The sequence below is a fragment of the Rana temporaria genome, chromosome 3 (genome assembly GCF_905171775.1).
Source record: "Rana temporaria chromosome 3, aRanTem1.1, whole genome shotgun sequence".
Taxonomy (NCBI): Eukaryota; Metazoa; Chordata; class Amphibia; order Anura; family Ranidae; genus Rana; species Rana temporaria.
The window spans coordinates 140121838-140138698 of NC_053491.1; the positions used below are offsets into that span (position 1 = coordinate 140121838).

At 44.2% G+C, this 16861-nt stretch overlaps 1 protein-coding gene across 4 annotated transcripts in view; it reads left to right on the forward strand.

The window, feature by feature from the left end:
• Positions 1-4563, forward strand: part of PUS7 (pseudouridine synthase 7) — a 92500-nt gene extending 87937 nt beyond the window's left edge. For 3 of the 4 annotated variants that reach the window (XM_040343517.1, XM_040343519.1, XM_040343518.1), the window contains one exon: positions 3844-4563. In XM_040343517.1, the coding sequence (XP_040199451.1) occupies positions 3844-3980 (137 nt within the window). In that variant the 3' untranslated portion in view covers positions 3981-4563. The remainder of the gene's footprint in view (positions 1-3843) is intronic. The other variant, XM_040343516.1, reaches the window with a different exon arrangement.
• The last annotated feature ends 12298 nt before the right edge of the window (positions 4564-16861 follow it).

The following is a 16861-nucleotide window of genomic DNA, read 5'->3' on the forward strand; positions in this document are numbered from 1 at the left end:
CTCCAGCTTCCTCCGATTCGTCGGGAAGCCCTGTTTGGGGCAGTTCAGGATCTGCTGGTGCGCGGGTGATCGTACCTGTACCATTGCAGGAATGGTTTTGGGGTTTTTACTCAAATCTGTTTGTTGTCCCGAAGGACGGGGTCCGTCCAATCCTGGATCTCAAGGCCCTCAATTGCTTTGTAAAAGTACAAAGGTTCAGGATGGAATCGGTTCGCTCTGTGGTCGCTGCTCTCCATCCTGGGGATTTTCTGGCGTCCTTGGACATCAAGGACGCATACCTACATGTCCCCATATGCTCTGGGCATCAGAGATTTCTGCGTTTTGCGGTCGGGGGCGACCACTATCAATTTGTGGCTATTCCCTTTGGCCTGGCATCGGCGCCGAGGGTGTTTACCAAGGTGCTCGCCCCGATTCTGGCCTTGCTGAGACAGCATGGAATCGCCATCATGGTCTTCCTCGACGATCTTCTGAGAGCCACTTCAAGCTCAGAATTAGAGGAGGGCATGTCTATAGCCTGGTGATACTCCGAGACTTTGGTTGGGGAATTTTTTCCCCTGCTGTAGCAAATTGGATCATGCTCTGCTGGGGTTTTTTCCCCTTCCTCTGGATCAACTGTGTGTATAGAATTGGGTATATGGGATTGTATGATATTATTATTTATTATGAATTTTTTTTATGGTTGAACTGGATGGACTTTTTTTTTTTTTTTTTCTATGTAACTATGTCAAAATCACTCATCACCATCATTACTAGTAAAACCAAACAATATGTGTTTATTGGGGGGGGGATGTAACCAAAAATATGTATCAGAATACATATTGGTCTACATTTAATGAAGACATTTTTTTTATTTTTTTTGTTTTTTTCATTTTTTTTTTATTGTGTAAGTTTTTTTTTATAGCAGAAAGTAAAAAAAAAATGTTTTTCTTTTCCAAAATCGTCAGTCTTTTTTGTTTTATAGCAAAATTAATAAAAACCGCAGAGGTGATCAAATACCACCAACAGAAAGCTCTGTCTGTGGGGGAGAAAAGGACATACATTTTTATTTGGCGTCGCGCAATTGTCACAATTGCAATTGTGCTGTATTACAAAAAATGGCCTGGTCAGGAAGGGGTTAATTCCTTCTTGGGCTAAAGTGGTTAAACACACTGAAAGGACAGGTTTCATCCTAGTCATAGCTAGAGCTTCTGAAGGACAAAATTCCTCCTGCGCTTTTACACCCACCCTGCCAGGATGGTGGTCCCAATCATCTGCTGATGTAGCTTTCTGCCGCAAGGTTCTCGCAGCAGCATTGTTGCCCCTTGTTTTTGGGACCTGTTAGCACAGTTCTTCTTGCCTAGTTGTAGCCCACCCTTTTAATTTATTGCTTGGGGATGTCCCAGGGTCTCTGAATTTTCAGCCTGTGTTCTGTACTCTATGGTTAAGATAGGAATAATTTTGACTTGCCTGTAAATTTCATATCTTGGATTATAGTACAGGACACCCTCCCTTCTGTTTCTGGGTTACTCTGCATTGTGTGCTACAAAACCAGGGACTTGAGTGGGTTAGGATGATAGGAGTGGCACCCAGGGGGTAACATGTCCTCAAAAGCTTTGCCATTGTCCAATCACCTTAAAACGGAGTTTCACCCACTTATTAGGCCTCATGTACACTGTTGCTGCTAATTGGACGTTTAGGAGCAGTTGGGAGTAGAACTAGAGCTGCACGATTCTGGCTCGTTTGTTTTTTATTTATTAAAGTGTATTTTTTTAAAAAAAACGCTGTATAGTGTGACATACTGTAAAATATTGCAACAACCACAATTTTATTCTCTATGGTCTCTGCTAAAAAAAAATTATCATGTTCGGGTCTTCCAAGTAATTTTCTAGCAGAAAGTAATGATTGTTACTTGTAAACAACAAATGTCAGAAAAGGTTTGGTCTTTAAATGGTTAAACATCCCTCATCTACACACTGGAGTTCTTTCCTTTTGAAAGAACGAAAAGATACTTTGTTTCTACTTATTTGTGCCTTGGGATGAAACTTGGCAGGCTGCCTGGATTTTTTTATCCGTTTTTTTTCCCAGCTGTTGGAACTTTCTGCACTTGTTTAGAAAGAATTGTGACATGCTGTTTTGAAAATTGGTAAGGGAAAAAGATTGCGATTTTGATTCTTACGATTAATCGTGCAGCTCTACCCTGAACTCTCCTGTTATCTGTCCATGTACACAGGGTCGCAAACGTCCCGTGTACATGAAGCCTAAGACTTTGCATCCTCTAGTTAACCCATGCAGCTTAACGTATTGGTTAACTTACTTTTTCTGAGTTTGTTTGACCTTTTCTATTTCTGTTCTTCACTGCCTATATACGCCGCCGCAGTGAGGTACATAATTTTCCTGATATGCGCAGTTGGAAACCGGCTGTGAAGGCTTCACTGTCACTGTCGGTTTCCCTTAGTTCCAATGCCAGCACCTGCACCGGAAGCCAATAGATGAATCCGCTTGCAGCGCAGACTTTGTGGGAACCCTGGACAGGTAAGTGTATTTATATTAAAAGTTAGCAGCTACAGTATTTGTAGCTGCTGATTTTTAATTATTATTTTTTTTGTACAGGCTAGAACTCTGCTTTAAGATTACCAGCCTGTAACCAAAGGTCTATGAACGATCTGCTTTTATCCTGTACTGTACTCCAAGACACAGAATTTACAAGCAAGTCAAAATTCCCCCCTTTCCCTCCTGCATACTATATAGTCTCTATGATAATCCAAAAACCGCAAACAATTTTTTTTTTTTCTCAAATAACATTTTATTAGTAACAGTTGCATACATCATACAAGAGCATGTGACATAGCAGGGGAAAAAAAAAAAAAAGTACAGATCATCGTATATTCCAATTCTTCAAGTAGTTACATATATACGGTCTGTCGTTGTGCTCTTAAACAATATCTAACACGTATCTGAGGTTGAAAATGATGTATTGTGGTAACATGCTCTAGCATACAGCAAACTATAAAGAGTAGAGGGAGTCGCAGGAGTACTCACAATAGAGAAGAGAAAAGAGGGATAGGAAAAGAAAGCAAAATTTATAATTTTTATTGATTTTGTTTGTAGTTTGTGCATGCACCAAAGCAATGAGCACTTTGCTAATACATGGTTGTATCCCTGAAAAATGTGCAAATGTGGAGAAACATGTTGGGTTGGTTATACGGTTTTATCAGTTAGAATGCAGTTGCCAACTTAAAGCGGTCCTCCACCCTAAAGTGGAGTCCCGCTGATCGGAACCCTCCCCCCCTCCGGTGTCACTTTTGACACCTTTCAGGGGGGAGGGGGGTGCAGACACCTGTCTAAAGACAGGTATTTGCACCCACTTCCGGCCACACGATACGGGCGAAAGACGGGCATTCCGTCACATCCCGTCTGTCGCCCGTTGTGTGCTGGGAACACTCGGCTCCCAGCACACAGCGTGTGAGCCAATCGGCGGGCGCAGCGCGACTTGCGCATGCGCCGTAGGGAACCGGGCAGTGAAGCCGCAGCGCTTCACTTCCTGGTTCCCTCAGCGTGGATGGCGGGGGGAGCAGCAGAGTGACGAGCGATCGCTCGTGCTCTGCTGCGATCGGCGCTGGACTCCAGGACAGGTAAGTGTCCTAATATTAAAAGTCAGCAGCTGCAGTATTTGTAGCTGCTGACTTTTAATATTTTGTTCCCGTGGCACATCCGCTTTAAGTCGAGCTTTAAGAGCTATAGGAAAAAGTGTAATATTCTAGGGAATATATGGTATAATGTGTGCAGAAGAGAAAAGTATGTTGCAGATGGAATACCTACACATTTTTTTATTTTACGGGTTGCATTACTGTTTTTACTCTATAGACGGAAAATACAAGGCACTCAAGATGGAATTTTCCTTGCCTTCCTCCACGTATGCTACAATGGCCATCAGAGAAGTACTGAAAATGGACACCAGCATTAAGAATCAGACTCGGCTTAACACTGTGTGGCTGCGATAGGCTTATTCTGTGACCTCTCCCATTGTATATCGGTAGCATTTCATGCTCCATTATTTTAATAAATACTTTATTTTACCCCACAAAGGGGGGGAAAAAGTATGAGCCATTTTAACATGGACAATTTTACACTTCTGTTTATTGAGTTATTTGAAATGTGTGTTTTTTTTTGTGTGTGTGTGTTTTTTGGTTTATTTTCAATGAGTTCTGTGAGCTGCAACTTCACTATTGGCAAATAAATTTGATTCTGCTTAATCTTCATGTTCTACCTAGTAATATATCACTAGGTTAAATTGGGATTAAATTGGTTTAGGGCAAAGGTTGGGTTGATTTTTATTAGATTGGCTAATTGATTAGTTGGCCTTCCTTTTGCTAGTCCACCTCTCTTTGTAGAGTATTGTGGTTTAAGAAGCAGCATAGTGGAGTGGCATTTTGCCTCTACCTGGCGCCAAAGTAAAATTTGATGACAGGTGTGTGTCTATCAACTAGCTGATGAGTTATTTAGTACATAAAATCATTTGTGTGATATGGTTATATTACCACATTGGAGGTGTGTGATTCCTACATTAAACTTTCTATAACTGGACACATTTTATGTATTATTACACTGACATGTTATAGACCAGCTAATAAGCCTAAATTAATAAAATGCCTAGTTGTACATATATGTAGATATTTATAATTGTGGAAATAATGGAACTGAGATTTGAGTTCCGAAACAGGTTAGATGGTTTCCATAAGATCTTGTTACTTGATATACAATCAGATATTGTTTCACTGTGTATGAAAATCCAGAATACATTTTCTTTCACAATGTTTGATTTTACACTTTTTTATATATATATATATATATATATATATATATATATATATATATATATATATATATATATATATATATATATTAATAAAAATCTCAATTAACATATCTGGTAATAAAGCGAGTAGCACTGCTTCTGAGGAAAACTGTGCTTAAAAATGCTGCATGAACTTCAAACAAGTGTTTCAAATATGTTTTCAGTTTTATATGTGTACTCGGGCTTTTCCTGCATCTGATCGAAATGTGCCTCCAGGTAAGAACCAGTGCAACTCGGCTACATATCAGACAAGTAAGCCATTGACTGTTATTGTACCTGCCTGTATATTATACATAATCTGTGACTCCTGATTGACATGCAGCTGGCTAATGTAGCTTCTATAGAAATGGCATAAAATGTTCAGCACCCCGAATACAATGGGACAAGTCAATGAGCACAAGCCTGTCTTTTTTTTTTTTTTTTTGTTCTTGTATATAATAAACCTACAGATAACTAGCCTCTTCAAATGTTGAACAATATTTACATGTGCTATCCAAGGACAAATTATCATGTAAGGCTATTATAAAGATGAATTAATCTGTTTCTGTTTTGATTTTTAGAACTGTGTTGCTAAGCATTTTTTAAATAAACAAGAGTGGTAAAAAAACAAAATTCGGTCATTATTTCTGTAATTTATAGGAACATAATGCTTTATTTGAGCTAATCATTCATTATTATGGGCAAGCTTTTTTTTTTTTTTTGCTTAACGTCGAAGTTGGACCTACCACTTGTACTGGGTGTATTATTTCTTTTTTTTTTTTCTCAAAGTGATTGGTTGTAAAGTCTTGTGTGTTTTTTTTTTTATTTATTTTTTTCAATAAAAACAATAACTAAATGTTATACTTAATAAACAATGAGAAAAATATGGGACTTTTTTTATGAGGCCAGCTAGATGTACCTCCATCCCCAATAAGTTTGAGAAAAGGAACTAAATTTGGGACTTTTTTTTATTACCTTACTATGATGGCTATTATGTTTATGCATTTACTATATGACACTATTGATGGCCCTATCACCAGACAGTATTATAGTACTATGCAATGTTATTTCCCTGGCTGCACGCTTCATCAAAAAGTCCCAAATTTAGTTCCTTTTCTTAAATGTTATACTTGCCTTCCCTGTGATCTGAATTTGCAGAGAGCAGCCCGGATCCTCCTCTTCTTGGGTCCCTCTTCTGTGCTCCTGACCCTTCTCTCCTGTTGGGAGCTAATGGTGCCGCTGCTTTGTCTCAGCCAATCAGGAGGGAAAGTCTCAGCCAGCCAAGACACCCGTGGACATCGCTGGACAGAGAAGGGACTGAGGAGGGCTGCTGCATACAGAAGGCTTTTTATCTTAAAGTGTTTGTTAAAGGGGTTTTCCAGCCATTTTTTGAGTTTATTAAAAGTCAGCAGCTACAAAAAGTGTAGCTGCTGGCTTTTAATAAACTGACACTTACCTGCTCCAGCGACACGCCGGCCGGGGGTCCGCTCCTCGCCTCCCCTCGCCGGCCGGCGTCTTCATTCTTCACCCGGCAGTGACAGCTTTCGGCTTCACGGCCGGGCACCCACTGCGCATGCGCGAACGGCGCGGCACCGTGCGATTGGACAGGTGCTCGCCTACAGGGAGGGGCTGTGAAAAGGCGATTAAGCTAATCGCCTTTCCAGCCCCTCGGCGAAAGGAGGAAGTCCCCTTCTCCTGAAGCCCCCCCCCCCCCAAAAAAAAATTACATGCCAAATGTGGCATGTAAGGGGGCAAGGAGTGGGTTAAGCGGAGGTCCATTTTTAGGGTGGAACTCCTCTTTAACCCCAAAAAAATAAACAATTATTCTGTTCCTTTGCTGTGTAACATGCTTTACAGTGCTTGTGCTGTCTAATTTGGCACCCTGTAATGCCTGGCTGATCCTGCCTGGCTATACCCTCCCCTCTGCAAACGGACCACAATATTCATGGCTGCTGAGCCCCTGATTCTGGGGTCTGTTTGCATGCCTCTGTCATCCGCAGCCTGCTCTTGTGTCTGTCTCTCTTTGCATGTCACCCATTGACGGCTCCGCCCCATCCACCTCCTGCTGCAGGAATAAACCAATACATTTTTACACTATCTGTATCTTAATACAGTGCCCCCCTGTCTGTTTCACAAAAAAAAAAATACTTCCACCATGCCGGGAGCCACCGTGAAATATGGTGAAGGAGGGTTTGTTTTTTTTGTTTTTTTTATGTAAGAATGACTAAAAGTGGCATAACAACCACTTTAATGCATATAATGCATACAAATAAAATAACCTTTTGATTTTACAACCACTTTAAGACTTGAGGACAAATGTTCCCGCCCCCTTCTGGTCCAAGCCATTTTTCGGATTTCAGCACTCCCACTTTGAATAACAATTTCTCAGCCTTGCAACACTTTACTCAGCCTTGCAACACTGTACCCAAATACATTTTATATATTTTTTTTAGTCAGGGCTTTCTTTTGATGGTATTTATTCAGCTTTGGGTTTTTTACTTCATGAAGGAAATAGGCCAAGAACTTTGAAGTTTGGGTCAAAATGTATTTTGCTACATTTCTTTGGTGGGAAAAAAAAAACATGTATATGATTTAGTCTCTATGAAAGTTTGTCTACAAATTATAATATACAGTATATCCACGGTGCCTAACCTGTGGCCCAGAGGCTGCATTTGGTACTTTTTGTGTGGCCCTTAGAGCCCCTGCAAACACTAATCTGCATCTTCCCTATTGCCCTGTTATAGTAAAGTCTATGGCTGTCTATTGAAGAATGTCCTCAGTCTTCAACAATTACTGTAGTGTGTTCGCAGCCACTGAAAGTCACCTGCAGCATTTCTGCAGTCTGCCCATCTCCTGTATCATGTTTGCACTCTTACCAAATCCTGTACCATGTCAGCAGTCTTCAACCATCTTTTACATTATGTGCATTGTCTCTGAACATCTTGTGTATAATGTCCAGTCTGTCAGAAACCATGGACATATTCCTAGAGATTGTCAATCTCTTGTATTATGCCCATAGTCTTTGACTATATTCTGTGCGCGTGCTGTTTCTGACACTGAATATTCACTCTGTTTTGTGTGTGGCCAAAATGCCCCTATTTTGAAAAACAAACACCCCTTGGCCTTCTCTGATAGGCATAGTGAGTCTTTTGAACATGTAATTTTTTGACACTAACTTTTGGAAAAAGCCGGAGATGTTTTTAACACGTAGCATAGGTATACCTATAAAGAATTACACCACAAAACACATCTTGCTACTCCTCACCAGTATGGGGATACAGCACGCGCGATGTTTTACAGCCTAGCCACATGGAGGGCCCCAAAATCCAAGGAGCGCCTTCAGTCTTTCTAGGGTCATAAATTATGCGTCTTAATTTCCTGAGTACCTATCATGTATTTGGACACTGACTGGTGATCAGAGACACTGACTGTGGCTGCACTTAGTTCACTGCCTGTCAAATGCTCTCTGAAAAGCAATACAAACGCAGATTGTTCAGAGAGCACTACACGTGAACGAGACTGGGACTGGTGTGGTTGTAATTGGGGATACTATGAATGGCTGTACTTTTGTAGACCATGGCAGTGATGATCCTAGACAATGATTGGCCGCACTGACATAGTGATATCTATCAGAGCATTCAGCCATTGTACATGATCACCGCTACAGCAGTACAATATCACCCCAAGGACACTGCAGTTGCTCTGGTGACAGTATATAAAAAAAAAAGTGTCATGAGAGCAGTGTTGCAGAGGGTTGCCCGTGCACTGGCTTACAGTGTCCTCACTTCAACAGCCTCGAATCGATAGACGGCACAGTGCCACTATAGTGACACTTTACTGCTCCAGATGGGGGTATTTGTGATCTTTATTTATTCTTACTACATACTCTTGACTGCTTACTACAGTCTTCGAAGATTGAAGTAAGCAACCATTTCCTTCTCAGCCATCCACTCTTAAGTGTGATCACTGTAATTGGTCACAGTGATCACATGGTACAGGGAGTCAGTAGCTACAAATAATGTAAATTATCTTCACCCAAGCCATTTCTTTTCCAGTCTTCAGATCCCCAGTGCTGCCATCTTAGTGGGAACCAGATGTCTGCTCCTTACTGCACATGCATGAGGTTGTACTGTGCCATTAAAATTGGTCCTGCAGGGGGCGTGGCCTGGACGGCAGTGGAATAGGCAGCGTGTGAAGTGAGCTCCGCTTGCCTTTAATCCTGAAATAACATCCTAAACCAATATATGGCATCATATGTGACAGGGGGTTTAAGGTGTCATCTCCGGGGGTTTTGGGGTCTGCCAGCCCGCTGGAGCGCAGCCTGAAGCTGCCAACGAGGGGTTTCCCGGATCCCTGCATCGCCCGTAGGAAAGGCCGCGGCTTCGGCCTAGTCCCTGGAGCGGTGGCCATGTTGCTCCGCCCGGCGGCGGCCCTCTGGATCCTGGAACAGCCTGCCTGGTGCTCGGCATCCGGACTGTATGCTGCCCCCGCTGAAACATCTCTGCAACCTCCCTGGGCCGTGGCTTCGGCCTACATCCCGGCGCGGTGGCCATATTGCTACAACTGGCGGAGGCCTCTGAGGATTCTACAGGCCTCCCAGCTTGCCCGAGCTGCATCTCCTGCTGGATTACCCTTCGGTCTCCCTGAGGCTGCCACAGTGACTCATCCGCTCCCTCCTTCTGCCATGGGGTGGGCCGCGGCTTCAGCCTACCTTCCGTAACAGCGGCCGTCTTGCTACACCCGGTGGAGGCCTGGGTGAAATATACAGGCCTCCCTGTCAGTGCTGGGGTACATCTCCTCCTGGGGTAGCCTCTGGCCTCCCAGGGGCCGCTGCAGTGGCGCATCCACACCCTCCCTGAGCCGCGGCGGCTGACTTGCGACACGCGGCGGAGATCTCGGCAAGCTCTGCGGACCTCCCTGGCTGCCCTGGGATACATCTCCCCCTGGGGGGCCCCCTCTGCGGTATAAACACATCGGGGAGCGGACCGCGGTACGGGCCTGACTCCCGGAGCGGCGACTATCCTGATCTGCCTGGCGACGGTCTGACCATCTACAGCCCGAAGCGGAAAGAGAACATGTCTCCACCGAAGAGGACCTCCAAGGCAGTGGACAAACTGGCGAAATTCCGCCATCAGGATTCAGAGCCGCAGGGCGAAGGTGAGGGCTCCTTGGTGGTTCATCAGGCCGCTGATACAGCCAGGGTCCTAGAGGTCATTGTGACGCTGCAGGCGACACTTACCGCTAAAATCGATGAAGTCAAAGTAGACCTCTCCCTCCTGGGCCAGGATCTATCTAAGGCAGGGATCCTCAAACTACGGCCCTCCAGCTGTTGCGGAACTACACATCCCATGAGGCATTGTAAAACTCTGACGTTCACAGACCTGACTAGGCATGATGGGAATTGTAGTTCGTGAACAGCTGGAGGGCCGTAGTTTGAAGACCCATGATCTAAGGTAAAAGACAGAGTCACCGAGGCCGAGACACGCATTGGAGAGGCAGAGGACATCCTGCATCCCTTACGCCATATCACGGAGGACCTACAGCGCCAAGTCCACCAGCTGCATGCGCACCAGGATGACATGGAGAACCGATTTGAGGTGCTGCAACCTCCGGTTCATTGGCCTACCTGAAAAGGCGGAAGGCACCAACTCTGCTGAATACTTGGAATCCCTCCTGATCCAACAATTTGGGAGGGAGGCCTTTTCTGTAATGTTTGCTGTGGAACGGGCGCATTGCATCCCAGCCAAGCCGCCGCCCGCGGAGACCCCCCCAGGACCTTTATCGCTAAGTTCCCTAATTTCAAAGACTGAGATAAAAATACTTAGGCTGACTAGAGAGAAAGGCAACATCACCCTGGGCAATGGCCACGTTGCAGTTTTCCCTGACTTCTAAAATGAAGTCCAAAAGAAGCGTGCACAGTTCCAGGATGTCCAGTGGCGTCTCAGGGTGGCCCACTTTAAATATGCCATGTTGTTCCCGGCCAGATTGAGAGTGGAGGATGGCAGAGCCCTATTTTTTGAGAACCCGAAGGAGGCTGCACGCTGGCTAGATCAGCACGGACGCCTGGATGAATGACTGGTTGCACGGCCTGCTACTGTCAGTACTGCTGCCGATATCGGATGATAGCAGGCCCCACCTTTTTTTTTTCTACACGTCCCCTTTGCTGCGGGGAGATAGTCCCTTCCCCCCACCCCCTTTTTTTTCATATTATTGCTCACATGAAAGCTCCCCTTATTTGCTTATTCCCCCTCCCCGGCTATTTAACCTGAGCATTACTTGTTCTGTGGGTGGAGGCCCCAAGGTTTGGGGGTGGGGGCTCGACACTTAAGTTCCCCCGAGGGGAGCAGGGACTCAGTATGTTGATGCTCCTGGGCACTCAGCCCTTGGTCAGGAGCCGCGTGGACTACAGAGACTAACACCCTATATCTCCTACCACCCCCGTAGCATATCTATGAAGATACCACGGGGCTAACGCCCCCAAACTTTGGTACACGAAGATAACTATGTATCCTTGCAGCGTGAGTATCACTTGGGAAAGAAAGACACTTAGGATGTGTTTAATGCCCTGTTCTTGCGCTACACAGTAAACAATCGCCCCCGGTTTGTTTGCAACTAAGCTAAAGGCCTTGTATCAATCCATCTTTAACATGAGCATACTACCTGAGTCTATGCAGGAAGCCCAAATTATAGTACTCCCTAAACCTGGGAAGAACTCCCGCTATCAGGTAGATATTAAGATCTTAGCTAAAATATTAGCATCTCGATTAAATGCTGCCATATTATCACTAATTCACTAATTCACACAGACCAAACGGTTCATGCCGGGGAAGAACACTGCGATGAACATTAGACGACTGTACATGAATATCCAGGGGCTGCATGATAACTCAGGAACCAGGGTGGTGGTGGTGCTTGACACGGCCAAAGCCTTTGATTCAGTGGCATGGCCCTATCTCTGGAAATGTCTATGTAATTATGGCTTTGGACCACATTTTATCGAATGGGTGCAACTTCTGTATCAAACTCCTAAGGCAATGATCTTTGTTAATGGTTGGTTGTCGGAGCGGTTTCCTCTGGAAAGGGGTACTCATCAGGGATGTCCCCTATCCCCGTTGCTGTATGCCCTGGCCGCTGAGCCGCTGGCCATCGCCAACAGAGCACACCCTGATATTCAGGGTTTGCGTCGAGGTCACTCAGTTGATATCTTGGCACATTTTAAAGAACCAAACGGATATGGGCGGCGCTTCCCTACCAGACCTTTATGACTATTACCTGGCCTCACAGCTCTCTCATCTATATGACTTCAATTCCTCAGAACTCCAACGTTATAGGCCTTTAGTTTGCGATTAAACCCGGTCACCCAACACACACGCCCCTACAAGCTATCCTCGGCGGGAAACAACCAAATAAGCAAGCCTTAAAGCACAATTCGGGAATGTTACTGCATCATCAACGAATATGGGAAATATCCCTTAAAAAACAAAATGTTGGGAAATGTTATTCTCATACCCCACTGTGGCTTAACAGCCATATGCCAGAACTCACGGAGATTCCAGACTCGGTGGTATGGGCTAGATACGGTATAATCTACCTACACCAAGTCCTATCGAACCCTGGATTCAAACAGTTTCAGGCACTTAGAGAGGAATTTTTGCTCCCACAGCACTTCGCTTTTAAATACCTGCAGCTCCGTCATGCACTCAGAACCCAGCTACCGTCTCTGGATGTAGAGACGGAACCCCCGCCGGTGCTAGGTATTGTTCTGGGGAGTGATCCCTCCAAGCTTATTTTGCACCTGTACTACACCATCAGGCGCAGTGGCTGTCTCTCAGAAGGCCAAGACAGCTTGGGAACGGGACGTAGGCCCAATAGAAGACGCAGACTGGGACGAAATACTTGAGGGAACCAAGACTGCATCCCGTAAGCTATCGGATAGACTGACGCAAACTTACATTGTCCACAGAGCCTACCTAACACCACTGAGGTTGGCCAAGTTCCAACGCACATCCAATCCAACGTGTCGCTTGTGTCAGTCCACTCTTGGTACATTTTACCATCTTATTTTGGAGCTGTCCAAATATTCAGACGTACTGGACACAGGTGGTTCGCTTTTTGCATGATATGGGCGCCCCCGTGGTACTTGACCCTGGGTTGTGTATTCTGGGATTACTGCCTGACGTAGAGGTTGATAAATATCATACAATTTTCCTTCTTGAAACACTGTTTTTAGCTCGAAAGGTGATTTCCCAGAGATGGATGCAAGATTTGCCGCCCCCCCCCCCCTCTCTACAGCTGTGGAAAAAGGCTGTTAATTTATACTTTGCCATTTAAATAGCTGATTTACACACTCAGGGGTTCCACACAAAAATATTCCAAAATATGGGACAGGTGGCTAGAGAATGAAGAAACATGTGTCTGATTTTGCCTCACCCGGAGGGTGTGCTATATCAACATGCTAAAATGTCCTTATGACCAAGAGAATGTATATCTAGCGGTATCTAGGTGAACAAAAAACTCTATGCATTTTTACCATATGCAACTGTACTTTTGCTGATTGATGTACTTGAATGCCATGTAATATGTGCTTTGTATCAATAAAGTTGGTTTTCCCAGGTAAAAAATAAAAAAATTGGTCCTGCAGCCCCCTGGGGTATGTAATATGTCCCTGGGGAGGTTGCAGGTGGGGAGGAGGGCAGGCCAATCTTCTGTTTTCATTTAGGCAAGATGAAAATTACAAAAAATAAAAACCCAAATATGGAAGAGGAGGGGTACATTAGCATACTTCATTTTTCAATACATGTGAAAATGAACTACTGCACAATATTGTCAAAAAAAGACAGTTCAAATTAAGGGCAATAGAAAGCAGCATCTCTGAAATACAAAACCTGCTAACACCATTTGTCAACCAGCAGGATTATAAGGATGAAACCAAGGAACTACAAGATATAGTCAAAAAATACGATGGAGAAATTCAGGCTAAAAAACAAAAGACATTTTAAAAGAGATGTTTTAGATTACAAAAACATGAAAGTATATAAATGGCAAGTTATTCTGGAAGACCCCACTGAGGAATTGAACGATACGCTTATGAACGATAGCACACCTGAAATGTTAGGAACCATAGGGATGGGGACAACAAGGACTACACCCAATCTGGCTGATAACAGGGGTCCCAGGGGACCAAACCGAGTGCGATCGAACCCTCCCAGATGGCACCAAGATAGACCAGATAACAGAAGAGTTAGCTATCAGGATCCTCAGAATTTTAGAAGCCCTAATCCATCAAGATACAGTCTGCCAACTCATAATAGATACTCTCCATTAAGAGATGAATACCAATATGAGTCCAATTTCCAACAGAGCAGAAATCCTAGAGATCATAGGGATTTTCCCAGGGGAGGCCCCCATACCAGACCTCCAGGGGGGTGGAAGGCAAGAGCGGCCTACGGCAACCCGGGATGAAGAGGGAACAATGGGAATCGAGGGGCCACACGTGGAGGTCCCCGACGAGGGGAGGAGCATCAAAGAAACAATGGATATCGGGAACAAGAAGAGTATGGCAATCTCAAGAACAACAGACAACCCAATCAAGACAGAGGAATGGTACCTATCCAAAGAAACTCAAAGAGAAAACGCACCAGAGGATGTAGGGGAGGCAAGAAGAAAACGCCGAAGACATTACTAGGCAAAGGCATCTACAACATTAGTAATATACAACTGACCATAGAGGAAATTAAGATCTTAGATTTAGGCCTGAAATATGCCCCTGACAAACCACCGGATCAGTTTGAAGTATATATTGATTTACAAAAGTTCTTAAGGAAGTTGTTCATAAAAGACGGTTATGTTAAATATTCTTATTATTCCTACAATACACAATCCTGTTCTGACCTCGGACCATACTGATACTGACCTATAATCGCAATAGTGCATATCAGTATATTCCTATTTTTCTTCTCTCAAACAGCAACAATCTTCTCCATCCACGAGAAAACCTCCCACGCAACCACCAGAGTCAACTATTGACATCCCTGTTCTCTCTGTCAACAGGGGTGTCTACAGGCCCTATCCTACGGGATTATAGAAGGGCCAAGACTCACGCGAAGCGTCTGTCTCCTATCCACACAGACCTCTCTAATTCTCCCCTCTTCCCACCACCTATCTACCCCCCCCCCTGTCACATCTCAACTACATTGTCCTACCCCCTCTCTTTCTACCCCCACCCTCCCCTTTTTGTCATCCTCCTCCCCCTCCCTTCCTACACCTATTCCCTCTCCTAGACCTCATACACCTCAAACATGGCCTACTCATTCCTAGGCAAATCCCCCACTCTAATTTCACACAACATCAATGGGCTTAACATCCCTGAAAAACGCTCTAAATTTCTAAAAGAAATCAGGAAAACCAAACCCTTACTAATATACCTTCAGGAAACCCACTTCAAGGGTCAAAACATCCCCAAGATAACAGATAACCTCTACTCGGTAGCATACCACGCAACCAACCTTAATGCCAAGACAAAAGGAGTTTCAATATTGATTAATAAAAACGCCCCTCTCATTATCAAACAAACCTTGATAGACCAAGACGGAAGATATCTCTTCCTGAAAGGCACATGGGAGGGCACACCTGTTACACTAGCTAACGTATACTTCCCAAACAAAAACCACACTACCGTTTGCAGGACGATCATCACCCAGTTGAAAAGCTTTGCTGAAGGCTGTATAATCTTAGGGGGTGACTTCAACGTCCCACTCTGCCCCTTACGAGACACCTCCTCAGGCCATACCCACGTTACCTACAGAATCTTAAAAAAACTAAAAGCCCAACTACAATCACTATCCCTGGTAGATTCTTGGAGAACACTACATCCTACAGATAAGGACTTCTCTTATTACTCAGCTCCCCACAAAAGGTACTCGAGGCTGGACTTAATATTTATCACACAACGGGATCTCCCCAAATTAACTTGGGCAGAGATAGGCATCATCTCCCTTTCAGACCACGCCCCAGTAGCACTCTCAGTCACCTTTGGGTCACCCAGAAGCAACAATTTTAATTGGAGATTGAATGCGGCTTTGCTGACAGATCAAACGATACAGGACAACATTCACTCCTCCATAAGAACTTACTTTGAAATGAACATAGACTCAGACACAAATCCGCTAAACAACTGGGAAGCACATAAGACAGTCATCAGGGGAGACCTTATCAAATGGGGGGCAATACGGAAAAAAGAAAGAGACAAAGAGATCACCTCACTCTCTAACAAAATAGCACAATTAGAACTACAACATAAGAAAAACTTATCATCCCAGGTAGAAGAGGAACTTGCTGATAAAAGAAAAGCCCTGACCCAACTACTTAATCTACAGACACAAAAAGCACTCCTATTTAGGAAAAACATTTTTTATGAGCACGGAGACAAAAGCGGCAAGTACCTTTCCAGAGCATTAAAAGAAACAGCGGCTTCGAATTGCGTACAAGCCATTAGAAATAAGCAAGGGAATCTCGAACATGACCCAGAGCGTATAGCAACACTCTTCCATGACTTTTATTCAAAGTTATACAACCTCCCTCCACAACACAAACCTGCCAATACCACGACCACCAGAGATGTAATTATTAAAGAATTCCTGAGAGAAAGTAAACTACCATCCATACGTGAGGAAGACATAGGACCTTTAGAGGATCCGATAACCTCAGCTGAAATACAAGAAGCCGTTAAATCATTAAAAGAGAGCAAAAGCCCAGGCCCCGACGGATTCACGTCACAATATTACAAAACTTATATACAATTATTATCAACTCCCCTAATTAAAGCACTAAACTATCTAGCCAAAAACAACCACGATTCGGCATCCCTACTCACAGCACATATCGCCATAATACCGAAACCAGACAAAGACCACACAGAATGCGCAAACTTTAGACCAATCTCGCTACTGAACGTAGATATTAAGCTTCTAGCAAAGATATTAGCAAACAGACTGAAACCACTCCTTTCCCAAGTAATCGGCCCAGAGCAAGTGGGCTTCATGCCGGGCC